This window comes from Mixophyes fleayi, chromosome 4, assembly GCF_038048845.1.
Source record: "Mixophyes fleayi isolate aMixFle1 chromosome 4, aMixFle1.hap1, whole genome shotgun sequence".
Classification (NCBI taxonomy): domain Eukaryota; kingdom Metazoa; phylum Chordata; class Amphibia; order Anura; family Limnodynastidae; genus Mixophyes; species Mixophyes fleayi.
Genome location: NC_134405.1, coordinates 325,392,775 through 325,410,788, shown reverse-complemented (window position 1 = coordinate 325,410,788; position 18,014 = coordinate 325,392,775). Strand labels below are relative to the sequence as shown.

At 41.6% G+C, this 18,014-nt stretch overlaps 1 protein-coding gene across 4 annotated transcripts in view; it reads left to right on the top strand.

The window, feature by feature from the left end:
- The window catches only part of PRR5 (proline rich 5), a 111,212-nt gene that overhangs the window by 51,375 nt on the left and 41,823 nt on the right, over positions 1-18,014 (top strand). For 2 of the 4 annotated variants that reach the window (XM_075210259.1, XM_075210261.1), the window contains exon 3: positions 5,326-5,439. In XM_075210259.1, the coding sequence (XP_075066360.1) occupies positions 5,336-5,439 (104 nt within the window). In that variant the 5' untranslated portion in view covers positions 5,326-5,335. The other 2 variants (XM_075210260.1, XM_075210258.1) reach the window with 2 other exon arrangements.

Here is an 18,014-nt window from a genome sequence, read left to right as displayed (position 1 = left end):
CAGGTGGAGATTCATAGTGGGTTGGACCACATCTGGTGGAGAACAATAGTGGGTTAGACCACATCAGGTGGAGAACAATAGTAAATAAGACCACATCAGTCAGAGAACAATAGTGGGTTGGACCACATTAGCCGGAGAACCATAGTGGGTTGGACCACATCAGGTGGAGTACCATAGTGGGTTGGACCACATCAGCTGGAGAACCATAGTGGTTGGACCACATCAGCTGGAGACCCATAGTGGGTAGGACCACATCAGCTGGAGACCCATAGTGGGTAGGACCACATCAGCTGGAGTACCATAGTGGGTTGGACCAAATCAGCTGGAGAACCATAGTGGGTTGGACCACATCAGGTGGAGAATCATAGTGGGTTGAACCACATCAGCTGGAGAACCATAGTGGGTTGGACCACATTAGGTGGAGAACCGTAGTGGGTTGGACCATGGGAGTATAAAATAGCATAAGTAATAGTCACAATTTTGGTGGGAATGTCTGATAAGCAGACCCTGAAACGTGGCCTCCAGAAAGTGTATGACTTCTTATTGATTTGGATTGATTTGGTTGAGGTTAAATGGGTTTGGATGGAGTGTGGTAAGGTCTATTTTGTCCTGATTTCGGTTCTTAAAAATGTTGGGATGTGTGAAACTGATGATTTACGTTAAATCATCAGTCGGTGGCTTGTCCGGTGTTTTCTGCTGGAGACTGTAGTTTAACTAGAAAGCTACAGTACAGGCTGCCTTTGACTGTTTTAAAATCAGCAAGTTATCTGAACCGTCAGCAGTCGGGGAAATTACTGTCTCTGGGAGCTTCGCTTCAAAGCCTACACTAATTAAATGGCAGAATACTTTAGATTGCAAGAACAATAGTGGCAGGAGAGAGACACGTTATTTCAAAAGACATTTATTTTTATACAGAACTAAACTGTTCCCAGCACATGGACATACTCAGTATATATAGAGCTCACGATATCAAAATGACAGATCTTCAGTACTGCAGTGGTCTGTGTGCATGTGTGTATGTACTGTATCTGATGTCAGGTTTTCCAGCCAAACTAAATCTTTTATGTATATGTGCACATACGTGGAGAGAGAGGGGCTGAATCATCCAGGTACATATCTGCCGATTTTGAACATATCAAACGCAAAATCACACTTCGTATGCCCAGAACCAGGTGATACATCGCGAATGCAACCTCTTCTGCTGCTTCCGCAAAGGACACATACTGCAGCCTAAGATTTTGCTCAGTAGACATTAGCAAGATTCTAATGAATGTATTTCATGGAAACAGAAAACACTTTTTTTTTTTAAAGAAAAAATAAGTGTTTTATCATTAATGCCTATATTATTAATAAGTGACTTTAATTCAATATTGTTTCCCTGTGCGTTCTTTTGCGAACTTATAATCCACATAGGTATTGGGCGTATCCTACAGCGTAGAGCACAGCAGACCTACACCCGATTTCAAAAGCAGACGTATCTAAAGATCCGTGCCTTAATGAATTCGGGAGGACACTAAGCATAAATACGTGCGTATAATACTGAACGCGGGTTGCGCTCGGAATGCGTTTCTTGATAAATCAGGCCCAGATAGTCCAACTGACCGAAGTCATTAATGATGAAACACAATTTAATGCGGATGGCGTATTACTAAACCACAAAGTACTTAGCAACACTGGTTCATGCACTATGGCAATAAACTGAGCACTGGTATATTACATGATATTTTCATTTACTGTAATTATTTGTACTAACCATTTCCAATACCAGATACAAATTTTCAAGGTATAGGTGGCCAAATGTCAGTAAATGTAATATTGACAAGGATTAGCAATTAGTCTTCTCCTCGGGTCAGCCAGGGCGGATTTAGAGATAATCTGCAAATAAAAAAAACCAAAAGAACAAAATTTACAATCCAAGATAAACTTCACAAAATAGAGGGAAATGTAAAAAACAGCCATAAAACAAAGACTGATAAAGCCACATACTTGGAGAGCTCTGAACAATGGTCGGGTTGGAGGATGACCATTAAGTGCTCTGGCAAATAGTCAAGAATCTCCGTTCAATATTGAGACAATATTATTTAGTGTCTAAAATGATCATAAAGTTCAGACAGTTTCTGGGCAGAAAACTCAGCACCTTATGCTGACTGTGCTCACTGCCATAATGCTCCCGGTATTAGGCAATTGCAAGGTTGGCGTTACCATTAGGTGACCTCAAACAGTAAGTGAGCGCCATCATATAGTCAATTAATTTTTTTTCCTGTCCTTCCTCCCATATGGGTATCAATTAAACACAATTAGCTGAAAACTGGTGTATTTAATCATTTCCATTAAATGGAGCTCTCACAGGCGTTCTCCTTCCCTGTAGTGATGCTGCCATGTCAGTGAAAGACAGGAAATGTGTCCCTGCGCTGTGATGTCAGAGCGCAGTACCGCGTTGTGATGTCAGAGCACAGTACTACGCTGTGATGTCAGAGCGCAGTACCGCGCTGTGATGTCAGAGCACAGTACTACGCTATGATGTCAGAGCACAGTACCGCGCTGTGATGTCAGAGCACAGTACCGTGCTGTGATGTCAGAGCACAGTACCACGGTGTCAAGGCACTTCTGCTAGTAGGGTGGTCCTAACTCTAAGCAATAAGGGTCCCTATTTGTGGGTCATACATATATGTGTTTTTAAATTGAGAGCTAACTTACCCCATACGTTAATGATGTAAGGGGTATAATTATTATTATTTATTTATATAGCAGCGCTGTGTAGAGAATATTTGTCATTCACATCAGTTCCTGACCCATTGGAGCTTACAATCTATATTCCCCACCACGCAGGCACTAGGTTTAATTTTGTCAGCAGCCAATTAACCCACCAGTATGTTTTTGAACTGTGGGACGTAACCCATACAAACTCCACACAGATAAGGCCCTGGTCAGAAACCGAACTCATGACCCCAGTGCTCAGAGGCCGCAATGCTAACCACTGTGCCACCGTATTTTGCATTGGTGCACTATTACTTATACTTTCTAGGCATTTAGCTTGGTCAGCAATGTGCAGGCAGCTCAGTCCCAGCCTGGGTTCATCTTACCAATCTAAGGGGCCCAGAGACTAGTGTCTACAGCAAGCTGCCTTTACCTCTGCCTCCTCAATATACTGTGCCGTAAGTCATTCACAATAATATACTGCACTATTATATCACGTATGACACAGTATAATAACCAGGGGCAGTTTGCTGCACATGCAGTTCTCTGAAGCCAGTCACCAAGCTGAACGCCAGCCGGGCTGTCTGCACAGAAGCTCAGTGTATGAAGAGGTGGATGTGAGTGAGCTATGAGGGCTGGTTTTATGCCAAGGTAAGGGGGGCTTTTTCTGTGAATCCTCAGCCCCCTTGACCAAGATTTGGCTCGGTTCCTCTTATTGTTATGTATAAGTCTCATGTATCCGAGAGTTTTCGGTTGCCAAGGAATTCCTTGCCCTCGCTCCTGCATTGCTCTAAGTCTAGGTGACAGCTGATCATTTTTAGGGTATTATTTATCAGAAGATTAGCCCGTGTTCTGGCTGGGACCCCCTTGTTGTTAGCCATGACCCTGAAACCAAAGCCGGGGGCATCTGCCGTGACAAGTGCTAGAGTGGTGGGTAAAGAAAACTTCGCGAGTTAACCCTTGATGCCCTGATTAGTGCAGAGCTTTGTTGTATCTCACAGTGATGAAAATAATAAGCTTTAAATTCTAAAAGTACATAACTTAAAAGTACATTATGAAATGATGATCATGATGATGATGAAAAAAAAGCAATATATTTAGTAAAAGTCCTACAAGTCAAGACATTAAAGCCATCTAGAAAGTAAAATTTGTCTCACTAGAACAGTGTTGGCTGACCTGTGACACTCCAGGTGTTTGAGAAAAACTACAAGTCCCAGCATACCCTTCCAGCAATAAGCTGCTATATATTGGCAAAGCATGCTGGGACTTGTAGTTTCACAAAACCTGGAGTGTCACAGGTTAGCCAACACTGCACTAGAACATCCGATCTTACCAGCACTTGTATCCAGATGTCATATTACCCCAAGTGGTTACCTTAAAGGGGCTGTATAACTGGTTTATTATAAAGCTATTACCAACATATGAAAGTAAGACTGCCATTATTCCTGTGTGATGCATTGTTGACCTGTAAAATATATTTTTCTGTTTTAAATCCTGCAAGTGTCCCTGTTCCACTGCTCTATATGAAAAGATCTAGATGTAGATGAAATGCTTTGTAGAGATAGCAGCTGCAACACTGACATCTGTAGGCGCAAGGCTGTTACTGCACTCTATTAGAACTCACGCTTAACAGGAGGGGAAATAATAAATGTAATCAAAATGCTGAACTATTTTCTAAATAAATCAACTGCAAAGTTGATGTGTATTTTTATTTTATACAACACATACAATTCCATTTTGATTCTAAGACTTCTTTGGTGGTAATCAGAGATTTCTTTTGAAATAGAAGAGGTTAGCTGAGATCAGTCTGCAGCATGATTTCCCCACCTATCCCCCCCCATTCACCATAGAGATGCAAATTTGAGGGTGAGATTAGCTGTCATGGCTATGGGGCGACTTTGTACACTGCAGCCAATCGAAATCTATTTCTCTCCCAGACCCCCCCCCCCCCTTCCCCTGCTGTCTTTTGTCCTGACATGCTGTTTCTTCTTTCTTCTTATTTTCATGCTTATCTGATGACAACAGAGTACACTTTGATTCTCTATGAAGAAGCCAGGATTTCTGCACTTTGTAAGTGTTGCGACATCTGGGCTCTGTCCCTGGTGAAACTTTTTTTTTTTTCTCTCGTTCTTCCTCTTTTCTCTTTTTTTTTTCTCTCTAACTCACAACTAAACTTCCGCAGTCTCTTAAGACCAAACAAAAAAAAAAAAAAAAGCTTTGCAGAGTCAGGAACTCCAGTATGACTGAAGACTGAAACTGATTGGGATCCTGAGAAGAGAACAGATCTTGACAATTGACTTGAGACAGAAACACAAAAGTATATTAATCCAAAAAAAAAAAACACAAAAAGGCCAATCTGGCTTGGACGAAGTCACATTTACTAGAACTGCAAGGGAAATATTGCTTGGCTTCTGCAAGATGCTTTAGGAGTGGAGGTATGCTGCAGTTTTATGACGGCTGAGGAGTGCATTGCTCTGAGTAAAGGTCCCTGCCTCTGTTGGGCTGTGTTAAGACAACTTGTCTTGCCTCTTTTTTTTTTTTTTTTCCAATGCAAAGCGTGGGAGTTTGCAGGATTGTCTGTCATTAGCAAATGCTCAGACTCACCTTGACCATGAGGACTCTTCGCAGGTCGAAATTCATGAGTTCGCCCAGCCTCAGTGACCTGGGCAAGAGGGAGCAGGCAGCCTTGGATGAACGAGGGACGCAGCACAAGCAGGCGGGATCCAACGCTACCTGGAACAGGTAAATCCTTATATCTATCTGTATATCAATCTGTGCCTTACACTGCATGACATTTATTACGCAGGACCGAAAAAGACTAATTTATAAAAATTAAAATAGGTGGCAGACAAAAGTCTAAGGGGTATATTTACTAAACGGCAGGTTTGAAAAAGTGGAGATGTTGCCTATAGCAACCAATCAGATTCTAGAGCCTGATTCATTAAGGATCTTAACTTAAGAAACTTCTTATTTCAGTCTCCTGTACAAAACCATGTTACAATGCAAGGGGTGCAAATTAGTTTTCTGTTTTGCACATAAGTTAAATACTGACTGTTTTTGTAGCACACAAATACTTGATAGCTTATTTGTACACTGACATTTAAAGTTGATATTTGTGTGCTACATAAAAAAACAGTCAGTATTTAACTTATGCGCAAAACAGAATACTAATTTGCACCCCTTGCATTGTAACATGGTTTTGTCCAGGAGACTGAAATAAGAAGTTTCTTAAGTTAAGATCCTTAATGAATCAGGCCCCTAGTTATCATTTTGTAGAATGCACTAAATAAATGACAGCTGGACTCTGGTTGGTTGCTATAGGCAACGTCTCCGCTTTTTCAAACCCGCCGTTTAGAAAATATAGCCCTAAAAATTGTTGCATATTATGTATTAAAGTTGGAGCAACAAATCTCTACTGAACCTGTGATTATTTCTGTACTATACATGTTACACGCCTGCATATCTTTTTTGATAAATTCCTTGCAATGACATTTTTATAGAATAATTTGAAAATTGTTGAGTGGGAAAAAAAAATGACAGCGCTATTATAAATATGCGGGAAAATGCTGGTGTCAATTCATGGTCTCGACCACAGACTGCTTCCCATAAATCAGTTATTTTATTATAAATGTGATTGTTAGATATGTATGTTCAGCCGGTAATATTGGCTCTTCTGCCAGCCACTATTTGGCAAATCACAATGGGTAATTGGCATGAGGGTTTTTACATCCTGGTACCTTTTAGTTTTTGCAAATCTGTCCACCCCAGCTTCCACTTTTAAGATTTTTTTTGTGAAATGAATGTTTCTATTAGAGACTTAGCCCAATGTGTCACTGTGCTGGAACTGATAAAAGCCTGTATTCATTTGAAATATCTTTTCACTTAAGAACGAAAAAAGCTGGTCTGCCTATATTCACAGAATGGAAATGAACCTGTACTGTAAAACACAGAGTCACTGTGATCTTGTTCAAAAACGGCAATTATTACAGCCTTGGCGTCTACAGTCACATTCTGCAGTCATTTGTTTTTGATCATGGTAGTCAATGCTCTGTTTGAAGGAATTATCCTGCCCAGAGCTGTAAATATCATATAGGCTAACCAGACAAGTGCCTAGGGCAGTACTGTTTAAGGAACGACATACAAACAGTGGCACGCTTATATTATTTGTTTAAAGTTTTTTCTGCAGCTCGGTTACTTTTTCATACACCAATTCTTTGTTGTTGATTGTTGGAGAGGCGAGTATTAGATTGTGGGGTGCACGGTTCTGAATTTAGGGAGTATTAATGCCCATTGCTTAGGGCAGCCTTAACAAAACACAGACTCTTCCTGAGGTCACAGTTCATCCACACATAATCTACGCGTGACAAAAAAAAAAATGATATCGTCAATGACTCATGCACTCATAAATGTATTTGCAATGAGTTTGTAGCTAAGTATTTAAAGCAAAGTGTAGCTTAGCACATATGTTTACTTCATTTTGTCTTACAACTTTTATATTGATATACAACGCTTTGAATTTTGTTCCATATTTTCAGCCCTTAATAAGAAAATAATATGTGTTTTATACCAGATCCAAATACGCAGTTTCCCACATTTTTATGTAGTTTCCAGAGACACTTCACTGGCGTTGATGTTGGCAGTGACTTTTGGAGATGAATCTGGCTTGTATAGTCAAATACACAGTTAAAGGCACCTTTCCCTGCTTCCATATCCTATTATTGTATGCACCGTATTATATTATTTACAAACATCCTCACGTAGTGAGAGAATTAGCCACACAGTACAGTGCCAGGTAGAGTAGATAGAGATTTATGACACGGGCAGAGCTGCAGACAGTTTGGAATCTTTTCGGAAGGTTTTGTGTTCTCTGTGAGCTCTGAGAGACGGCCAATTTGTATTCTTCTGGCTGAATCCCTGGATGCGCAGTTCCTCTAGGAGAGCAATACCATCTTTACCATCTTTTAACTGTTGCAGACTACCCTGACGTATAGAGAGTATTATTAGAGAGAATGAGTAGGACATGAGTTATGTCTGTTTGTGTGTACACAAGAACTGTATGTATATGAGCAAAAAGGCACGTGAGGTTGTCAGGTGAGTTATTTAAAACCATATATGGGTTACACACTGTACATGGAATACACATGCTGCCTAACTGCATTTTTTTCAGTTTAGATGCATTCTCGATGACCTTGTGTGACCTGCAAGCAGACATAAGGCTCCCAGCTTTATAAGACAACTGGGACTTTATATAATGAGATGATTGTTCATCGTCATCATCATCATCAGCTATTTATATATACACCACTAATTCCGCAGCGCTGTACAGAGAACTCACTCACATCAGTCCCTGCCCCATTGGAACTTACAGTCTAAATCCCCTAACATACACACACAAAGACCAAGAGAGACTAAGGGCAATTTGATAGCAGCCAATTAACCTACTAGTATGTTTTTGGAGTGTGGGAGGAAACCCACGCAAGGTGAGAACATGCAAAGTCCACACAGATGGTCAGGAATTGAACTCCTATTGTTCAGTCCAGAAAAGCCACCCAGTTGATTCTGATGACCAAATCCAGAATTAGAGTTATGGGAATTTATCAGGAATTCAGTCCCGCCATAGTAAGGATGACCAGTGCTGCCAAGAGGAATTCAGGGCCCGGGTACAACAAATTCATGGGGCCCCCCTCATAGTCGAGTAAGCCCTAAAAAAAAATTGCGCCACCGAAAAGGAGTCGCGGGTGTGGTCATACATTCAGGGGCGTGTCAATGCGCCGGTGGGGTGTGGCTAGCCTAACGGCGGTGCAAATATTTTCGGGGATGTGGTCATACATTTGGGGGCGTGGCTAGCACATCAAAATCACTAGGTCCTGAATTCACCAGAGAGTGACATATGTCCCAGCACTCCTGACTTTTAAGACATCTAGCGCCACAGTGTAGTATAGAAAGAATGCAGTGTGTACACAAAGAGCTCAGTCTTGGCCTGCGCCCACTGGGCTCACCAAACATTGGCATTGTCCCTACTAGAATAACAACATTTCACACACTCTGCTGCTCTGTCCTACCTGTTCTTCTCACTTTCTCCACCTGTGGCTGCTGGTTTCTTTAGTTGTGGCTTGTCCGGATCCTGGAATGTAGAAGGACCTATTTGGGGAAAAAATGGCTACATTTAGAAAATTACAGTCAGACGCAGCGTTAAATCAATAGCACCCACGATTAATAATTAGGCCTTCCTCCAGCCCCAACAATAATACTATTCACATTTAATAAATAAACCTATTTCCCGTCATGCAAACAGCCCCAGCAATACCTATTTCCCACAACCATCACTGCCATTAAATAATTCATAGTCACATTTAATAAATAGACCTCATTCTCCCCAAACTCACCTCCACATTCAATAGCCCCCAAATCACCCCATCCTAAATTAATAATCCCCACTATTAAATTGCCTCACCATCACCCTACAAACAAAATAGCGCCCATTAATTAGCCACCACCTACCTCACACACACTACATTGCAACAAGCCCCATCACAACTACACTGCGCCCTCCATGCTGCTTTCCCCCCTTTTTATTCACTCTGCGCCTCTCTGCCCCAGTTTTCCTCCTCTGTGCCTCTCTGCCCCTATTTTCCTCCTCTGTGCCTCTCTGCCCGTTTTCCTCCTCTGTGCCTCTCTGCCCCAGTTTTCCTCCTCTGTGCCTCTCTGCCCGTTTTCCTCCTCTGTGCCTCTCTGCCCCAGTTTTCCTCCTCTGTGTCTCTGCCCCAGTTTTCCTCCTCTGTGTCTCTCTGCCCCAGTTTTCCTCCTCTGGGCCTCTCTGCCCCAGTTTTCCTCCTCTGTGCCTCTCTGCCCCAGTTTTCCTCCTCTGTGCCTCTCTGCCCCAGTTTTCCTCCTCTGTGCCTCTCTGCCCCAGTTTTCCTCCTCTGTGCCTCTCTGCCCCTGTTTTCCTCATCTGTGCCTCTCTGCCCCAGTTTTCCTCCTCTGTTTTCCTCAGTTTTGTCAGCTTCTTTCTTTTCTTTTCTTCGCCTCTGTCTTCTCTTCTTTCTTCTGCCTTGGTCTTGTTTGTCTGGCTGCGGCGCTCCTCACTGACTGACTGACTGCCTCCTCTCCTGTCTTCTCCATTCACACTGACTGCCGGGCGTGAATTGATGACGTCACGCCCAACGTCACGCCCAACACGCATCAACTGTATGACTTGATGACGTCACGCCCGGCAGTCAGTGTGAATGGAGAAGACAGGAGAGGAGGGACGCGGCGCCGCGGATCACGTGAGTATGGGATTTATTTTTTCTCATCCGGCTCCCCCCACCAACGAAGCCCATTTTGTATACGTTTAAGCATGCTATGAATTCTGATTTTAGATCCCACGAAATCATGGATCCTAATATTGCTGTTATAGGCTTCATATTGTGAGGGTGGGCTAGTTGGTGCTGTAGCACGGGGAATGGATTGCACTTTCGCGTGTCAGGCAACATAACAGCAGTGATAGCCCACAAATGCTATATGTTGTGTACATCATACTTGCCAACCTTTGCATAGTTAATTCCAGGAGATCTCGGGCAGGAGAGCGTGGTTGGAGGGCGTGGAGGGGGCAGGGCGCGGTCAATCACGTCATTTTGGTCCCGCCTCCGCAACAATGGGGGCAGGGGCCAAAATTACGCGATTCAGCGTGAATCGCGTCATTATGGCAAATAAATTCCAGTATGCAGGATACTTGCCTGCTCTCCCAGGAGTCCGGGAGACCTACCAGAATTTCGGGAGTCTCCCGGACATTCCGGGAGAGTTGGCAAGTATGGTGTATATATGGGGAGCAGGAAATAGATTATTTAGTAGAACATGGACGCTACTTTTGTCTACCAAGAACTTCCTAGCCCCTCTTTTACAGAGTGACTCCTTTCCTACTGGATTTATACTAATAATTAGTTTATGAGCCTCGTTAGTGTCACACAGTCATTTCAGAATACCATGCTTCTCCCGCCAGAAAAGCCCTATGCAGTAAAAGAAAGTTTGGTTCACCCATCACAATTGAAGCTGTTTTAAGAGCTGTTTCAGCTGAACCGCTTCCTGTATAACAGGGAAACAGAGCTGTCCAATCAAGGCAGTGTGTAACTATTGGTGATACAGAACATGTACTAGAGAAGTCAGGCGTTCTAAACTGCACGTATGACAATAGCTTTAAATTGATTGTGGAAGAGAGGGAACATGGGGACTTGGATTTATTTTTCCTTTATTACATTGGTCAAAATGGTTCTAGAAATATTCTTTTTTTATAATTTAGTGTTCCTGGCAGATGCTAAAGGCATCAAATGGAAAGTATATGGCAATGGCTGGTTTCCTCCGAGGATGTGTGAAAGAGTAAGGCCTTTTGCCAACCACGGCCCCGCCATGTTGGTTTGCAAACCCATTGGTTTCCACGTACAGACGTGCACAGTCATGCATAACTAAGTACAGAGCCTCACAAAATGTTGTTTGTGCCGTGAGCCTGCAGTTTGGTAAATGACCCTCCAAATAGTTTTATATGCGGGTGACAGATCATCATCATCATCAACACTTATTTATATAGCGCCAGCAAATTCCGTAGCGCTGTACATTTGGGAACAAACACAGTAATAAAACAATACTGGGTAATACAGACAGAGAGGTAAGAGGGCCCTGCTCACAAGCTTACAATCTATGGGATCCTCTTTAGGTTGAATTCCTTTTATCAGCGTTGTTGATAGCAAGGAACATCTGCCCGCCATCTGGGTGAGAAGTGTGCGGGTGATAAATATCTTACAAACATTTTTATTTTTAGCGAGCATGTGGTATTAAAGTGAAAACCTTCATGAACTAGTGCCGCTGAGTGAGGACGTCGGCCACTTCCTGGAATCAGCTACAAGTCAGCTCAAAATGGGGATTTTCCCAATGTGGGGGTGTTTTGGCTTTCCTGTATTCATCAGAAGGAACATGTATTAAATTGTACTTGTTGCCTGCACACAGGAACCATATAATGGTATTTAATAGTGTGCTGCCTATCAATTTGTGCCATGGACCTCAGTGATGTCACTGGTTCCTAGTGAGTTGATTGGCTGCATTCTCATGAACATTGGTCCCGTCCACAAAATGGCTACCACCACTGTATGTAGGCTGTAGACAGGTAAATAAAATAAAAATAATAGGTTTGATCACAGATTACTTGACTGTTATTACTCTTTTCGATGAATACAGGAGCAATATGTAAACCATATTCGCCCACTCCTCAAAACACACCGCCGGAAGAGACCAGAGGAAAGGTCATGTGACAGGGGGTAGGAGGGGGCGTGGTGATGACCATAGTCCTGCCCCTGTCAAAAAATGCCAAAACCTGCTCCATTTCATATCAGGAGACAGGGCTTAATGACGCAATATCACGTCATTAAGCCCTGCCTCCATCACATCAAGGAGGATGCCTACTCTTCCGGGAGTTCAGGAGCACTCCCCGAAATTCAGGAGCCTCCTGGAAATTCCGGGAAAGTGGGCAAGTTTGATGTAAATAGAAAAAAATGTCTTTATTTTTTAAAATGAGACAGCGTTTCAAGTGTACACAACTTTCTATCTAAACACAGAAATATTTAATTTAGCATCATATTTATTTTATGCCACCATGTGCTATAACTTCAAAAAGAAAAGTGGAGGTGTTGCTAAACACATGCTAAAATATGTATTATAATCTGTTAGCGCTGACAAAAAGGTTTCTATTTTGGGAGGTCGGCAGACAGTTGCATTTACCACACGTACACGACATTTGGTGGTCCAAGATCCTGAACCCTTTAAAACGTGCCACATCTCTTTTGTGTCTGTAACGTGATTTTAGGATGGATTTTCTAAACCAGACTTAGAAAACATGTGAGTCTCAAGTTAGGGTACCCAGCACTGGCTGCATCTAGGGTGATAGTTTGGGCCTTTGCTCTCTTTAATCTAACTTCCACGGACTGCTCAAAATTAATGGCTAATTCCACCCAAAGCTAAAATGTAGTTTTGGGCGAAATAAGGTGAGATACAATACCAAATGTTACCTTCCTGCGTTCTGTCCATCCAGTGCTTTCACTAAGGCTCCCATGCAGGAGATCCCCTCTAGTCTCAAGACGGACCTTGTGCAGAGTTTTAATGCCCTCCCCTGTGAACGTCTCATCTGCATGCATGGGAATTTCACATGTGTCTTTGTGAACAGACCCACCCAATCAAAAGAGATGATCTGCTCCATAGTGTTGTGTGATCGATGGACTTATCAATTCACTGGAGCACAGGTAAGTAACTTTTAGTATTCTATCTCACTGATATCCACATAATTCCCCAATTTTTTTAAAAAACTTTTGGATGGATTAGACTTTAATATCTGATTGACGTGTGCATTTTGCACTATAATATAAGTGGATGTGTACATGTGACCTACACACAGTGAGACTCAAAATCCTCTTTGAGCCTCGTTTTTTTACAGATGTGCCTAGATTTCTGGCAAAGAGTATGGAGGAGCAAGATGGCCGCCTTTGGGGGGGAGGGGGCTGTGGTTGGACGCAGTGAAGGCGGTCCTTTGTTACAGCATATCAGTGCACCTAGTTTGGCCAACCAGTGCAAGAGTGAGATTTAATTTTGCAAAGTTAGATTACTGAAATGAGATAAAGCAGTGGGTGAAGAGGTTGAATATTTAAGGGGGTTTCTTAGCACGGCGGAGGGACACACAACTGCTTTCACTTGGGTAGAGGTCTAGAATTTAGCAGACTCTGAATTGGTGGAGATCGGGGCTCATCCTAGACTTTTATAACGACACGCATTTTGCCTGTTGCGCTTGGTTGACGAAGCGCGTTTCTCTGTGCTTTTTGCCCATTTAGAGAAAAGCTACGAACACAGAAAAGTGTCGCATGGAATAAAGTCAGTCCTGATGTCCTCTTACTTTTATGGTTCATTTAACAAACAAATGGAGGTCAACTAAGCACATTTTAAAAGAAAAAGGGAAAAGTTTAATTAATGAAAGGGATGGTTCTTCAATGGTTGAAGTTCAGATGGTGATATGCTCTAAGCGCACCTTCTAGACACCCTGGTGCCAAACCAAGTCACTTAACGGTGCATATCCAGTGCGCTTAGGTCCCCTGGTGGTAGGAACATGGTAAAATAGACGTGTTTGGAGATAGCCTTTGTTACTTCAACTAATCCTATTTTTTTTGGATTTTTGCATAAAAATTAAGAAAACACAATGCCACTCAGAACCGCTTATGGCTTAATGAGCGACGAGCAACGATTTCTCATTCTCTTTTATCTAATGATTAATAATTAATAATTACATGCTTTTTCTAATATGTTAATAGTAATATTTATGCATATATTTATGAATGTTACTACAGTCTCTTACTAGTGAATTAACTTTATTACACTGGCTCATCCAGTGCCACAAGGGGTTACGACTCGGATTCCGGCTAGAGCTCATGATGTCCCTTTAAGTCCGCAGAGGATTTGCAGTTGTGATGTCTTTAAACAGTTGAAACAGAATTCCACAGACTGTGGAATGCAAAAGGCTGTAATCTTGCGAAACATAATTAGTTTTAAGCTCTTAGGAGGAGAGCAGCATTCAGAACTCTAAGTAAGGTCTCTGACTTTTTTGATTGGTCCGCTGATTTTTCAGGCAAGACAGCTGCCTTGTCACAGGGGTACAGCTGCTTAAAGACAATTACCCCAGTGTTACGGAGACATGCTCATTCAGGCATGGGAAGTATGCATTTTATATATTTTTTTTATACGTAAAAATTAATCCAGTCGCAATATAATTGCATAAGGAAAAAAAAAGTGGACTCATTGCATATATTTTGAGGGCTGTACTAATCCTTATGAGAATGCAACCAATCCATTCACTAGGAATTAGCGACGTAAAGGAGGCACTTTGTGAACACAAATCATAAAATTATGAGATGACATCATCTATCATTTCAAAACATATTTATTAAAGTTTCCATACCATGACACAACTCAACATTGTTTTGCATTGTATTTGGAATACAGACGAGTACAAGCTATTTTCCCCTGGTGTCAATGACTGACCCTTACTTCACAGTTTAATTGTTCCATTGCTTTTTGATTGCTCACCTCCACTTTATTACTTTGAGTAGTGCCTTTTTATGGATGATAGGTGTCACAGTTGCTATTACTACAAGTATACGCAGTCAACAAACTACTCATCGCCACCTACAGCTTATAGTTAATAGTTACTGCAGCCCAACAAATTGTGCCTCTCAAACATGATGACAATGTTGGTTATATTTACTAATAGACAGTTTGTAAAACTGTGGTCTCTTTTTTTTCCTCAAACAGCTTTCACCCCCAAAATTATTCTAAATAACACATCATTCCTGAACGTCAGTCTGTTTCACTTACTCTTTATCAAAGTACCCAGAGCCTTCAGATTCTCATTCACGTTGTCTTATAGCCCTTTTGTTTCATTTTGTACTTTCTTCTCATTAGTAGCGGTGAAACGCGTTACAGCTTGGATGGGGCAGCTGGCGGCCAGAAAAAGAGCAACAGCTAATTCATTGATATTTGAGCTTATTTCTGTCTTGCTAGTAGTTGGCTGGGGAGGAATGTTAGACTCAGCTTTCTACACTTGATTAAAGAGCTGAACGTAGAAGCTTTATGAATTAATCTGTTTGTGCGGGGAGTCTGTTTTCTTAAGATTGCAGCCCAGCTTGATGCTGGAGGCTGCTTCTCCCATTTGTTTACTCACAAGGTTCTTCTATAGAACCAGATTCAGCTCTGAAACATTTATTTATTTTTATATATATATATATATATATATATATATATATATATATATATATATCTGTTGCTGTTAAGAAAATCATAGTAAACATCTAATAGGTTGCTATGGGCAACACCACCTTTTTTTCCTATGCACCAGTTTTCAGAAATGCCTCCTGATAAGAACACTTTTGATAAATCACCAACTAGTTCCGTAACCAATTTATGCAGGTAACTTATTTTTTAGATTTCAAAGTAGGGGGTAACATAATATAGTAACATAGTTGATGAAGTTGAAAAAAGTCACCTGTCCATCAAGTTCAACCTATTTTGGATCTCCTGCGAGCCCTCATTTATATTTGAAATCGATCCAGAGTAAGCAACCGCCAATCTGTTTCAATTGTGAAAAAAAAAACCAAACCCAATATTGCAGTCCTATTTTTACCCTATATCCACTACTATCCTTCATTTTAGTAAACGGTCGTATCCTTGCTTAGGTAAACCGAGGGGGGGGGGCTTCCTAGTGCCTGGAAATCCCCCATCCGAGTCTGGGGCACTGTATAATTGAGGTGGCTGGACCCTGCCCCCGCTTCACATGGCTCTGCTTGAAAAAGGAGAGCTGCGTGCACCTAACAGTAATGCATGCAGCATTGCCCATGTATATTATGGGGATAGAAAGAGTTGGAGAGCAGCCACGCACTGTCTAAAATTATAGCCATGCCCCCGTGCATGCTGGTCACGCCCACTGGTGGCGTGGTGTGTAAACCCCCCTCTACAAATCCTGCGTTTGCCCCTGCCCAGGATACACTTTTCCGCAAAAAATTTGTCTAACCCTTTCTTAAACATAGCTATTGAATCTGCCATCACAACCTTCCCTGGCAGTGAATTCCATATCGTGACTGCACTTACTGTAAAGAAACCCTTCCTTTGCTGGTTGTGAAATTTCCTCTCCTCTAACCTTAGGGGGTGACTGTGTGTCCTGTGTATAGTCCTTGGGGTAAAAAGTTCCCATGAAAGTTCTCTGTATTGACCCATAATGTATTTGTACATTATTCCTTAAAAATATTTTGATATTTTATGTACCATTGTGTTACATTTTATGTTGGTGTACTTTGTTTAAGTATGTATTTATATATTTTCTTATCATTAATAAGAGGAAGGAAAGCGGTCAGCCTGTCACACAGCTATGTCCTTTGAGGTGATTCTGTGACAGGATGCAGCATGGAGAGGGGGCAGGTGAGGGGGCTTTGCTAAAGTATCTGAGGTAAATTTGACGGAGAATGACATGAATGAAGAAAAGAAGATGCAAGTATTGTTCAAAGACTTTTGGGGGTAGATTCTAAAGCTGCTAAAATGGAAAAGATGAGGTGTTGCCCATAGCAACCAATCAGATTCTAGCTATCATTTATCTAGTACGTTCTAGAACATAAAAGTTAGAATCTGATTGGTTGCTATGGGAACCCACTTTTCCTTTTTAGAATCTTTAGTAAATGTTCCCCTTTGTATGAACAAATGTGAGGTACAGGTAGCAGAAGAAAAAAAATGGAAATACCAATATAATGTCACTTTATAGGGCCACCACATTTAGACAGTACAAGCCATATGCACCAGGGCAGGGAGTCTGACAGTGTCTGGAACTGAGCAGAAATGATCTTTGAAGGACTAGTGATGTCAGAGGATGTGTAAGATAAGGATATAATTCACAGCCATTAATACAAACATTGCCAATGTATTCACATACAATGAAATCATGCATATAATTAATAAGAAACCTAGGGGGTTACTTTAAAACATTATAATATAGCTAATAAAATCCAGACACCTGCTTATATTTACTTTTATGCACTTTAAACCTCCTATGATTTTCAGGTTCAAGCATTTACTATTTATACTTTTTTATTTTTGTTACCTATGTATTGATGTTTTAAGGTGATGTCTATTTTTGATATGCCATTTTTGCATGATCAAACTGTATGTCAATAAATGGTGTCTATGTTTTATACACTATAAGCCTGATGAAGAGCTGGTTCTAGATGTTTCCTTTTAAGTTGGTGACAGCTGACAGACCCTTCAGCATAGACAGAATACACCGGGTACAGATATTAGTTTATTGTAATATATCAGCACATATTCCGTTTTTATACTTTTTCTTAAAAAAAATAGCCGCACCTGTGTTATAGAATCCATTCCTCCTCGTCTAGAAGAACACCCAAAGCCTTCTTTTACGACTTCTTATCCAAGCCCAATCCACTCTATTGCCTCCAATGTCACTATTAGGCATGGGGGTATTAGTCACCTCATTGTTGACTACTGCTGAAAACCATTGAAATGCTGCAGTCTACTCTTCACTTTCCTGCTACACTCTCCTCTTCCCGCTGTACTCTACACTTCATGCTGCATTCTACACTCCTCTTCCCACTGCACTCTACTCTGCTCTTTCACACTGCATTCTACTCTCCACTTCCCACTGCATTCTACACTTCTCTTTCCCACTGCACTCTACTCTCCTGTTCCCGCTGCATTCTATGCTCTTCTTTCCCACTGCACTTTCCTCTTCCCTCTGCACTTTCCTCTCC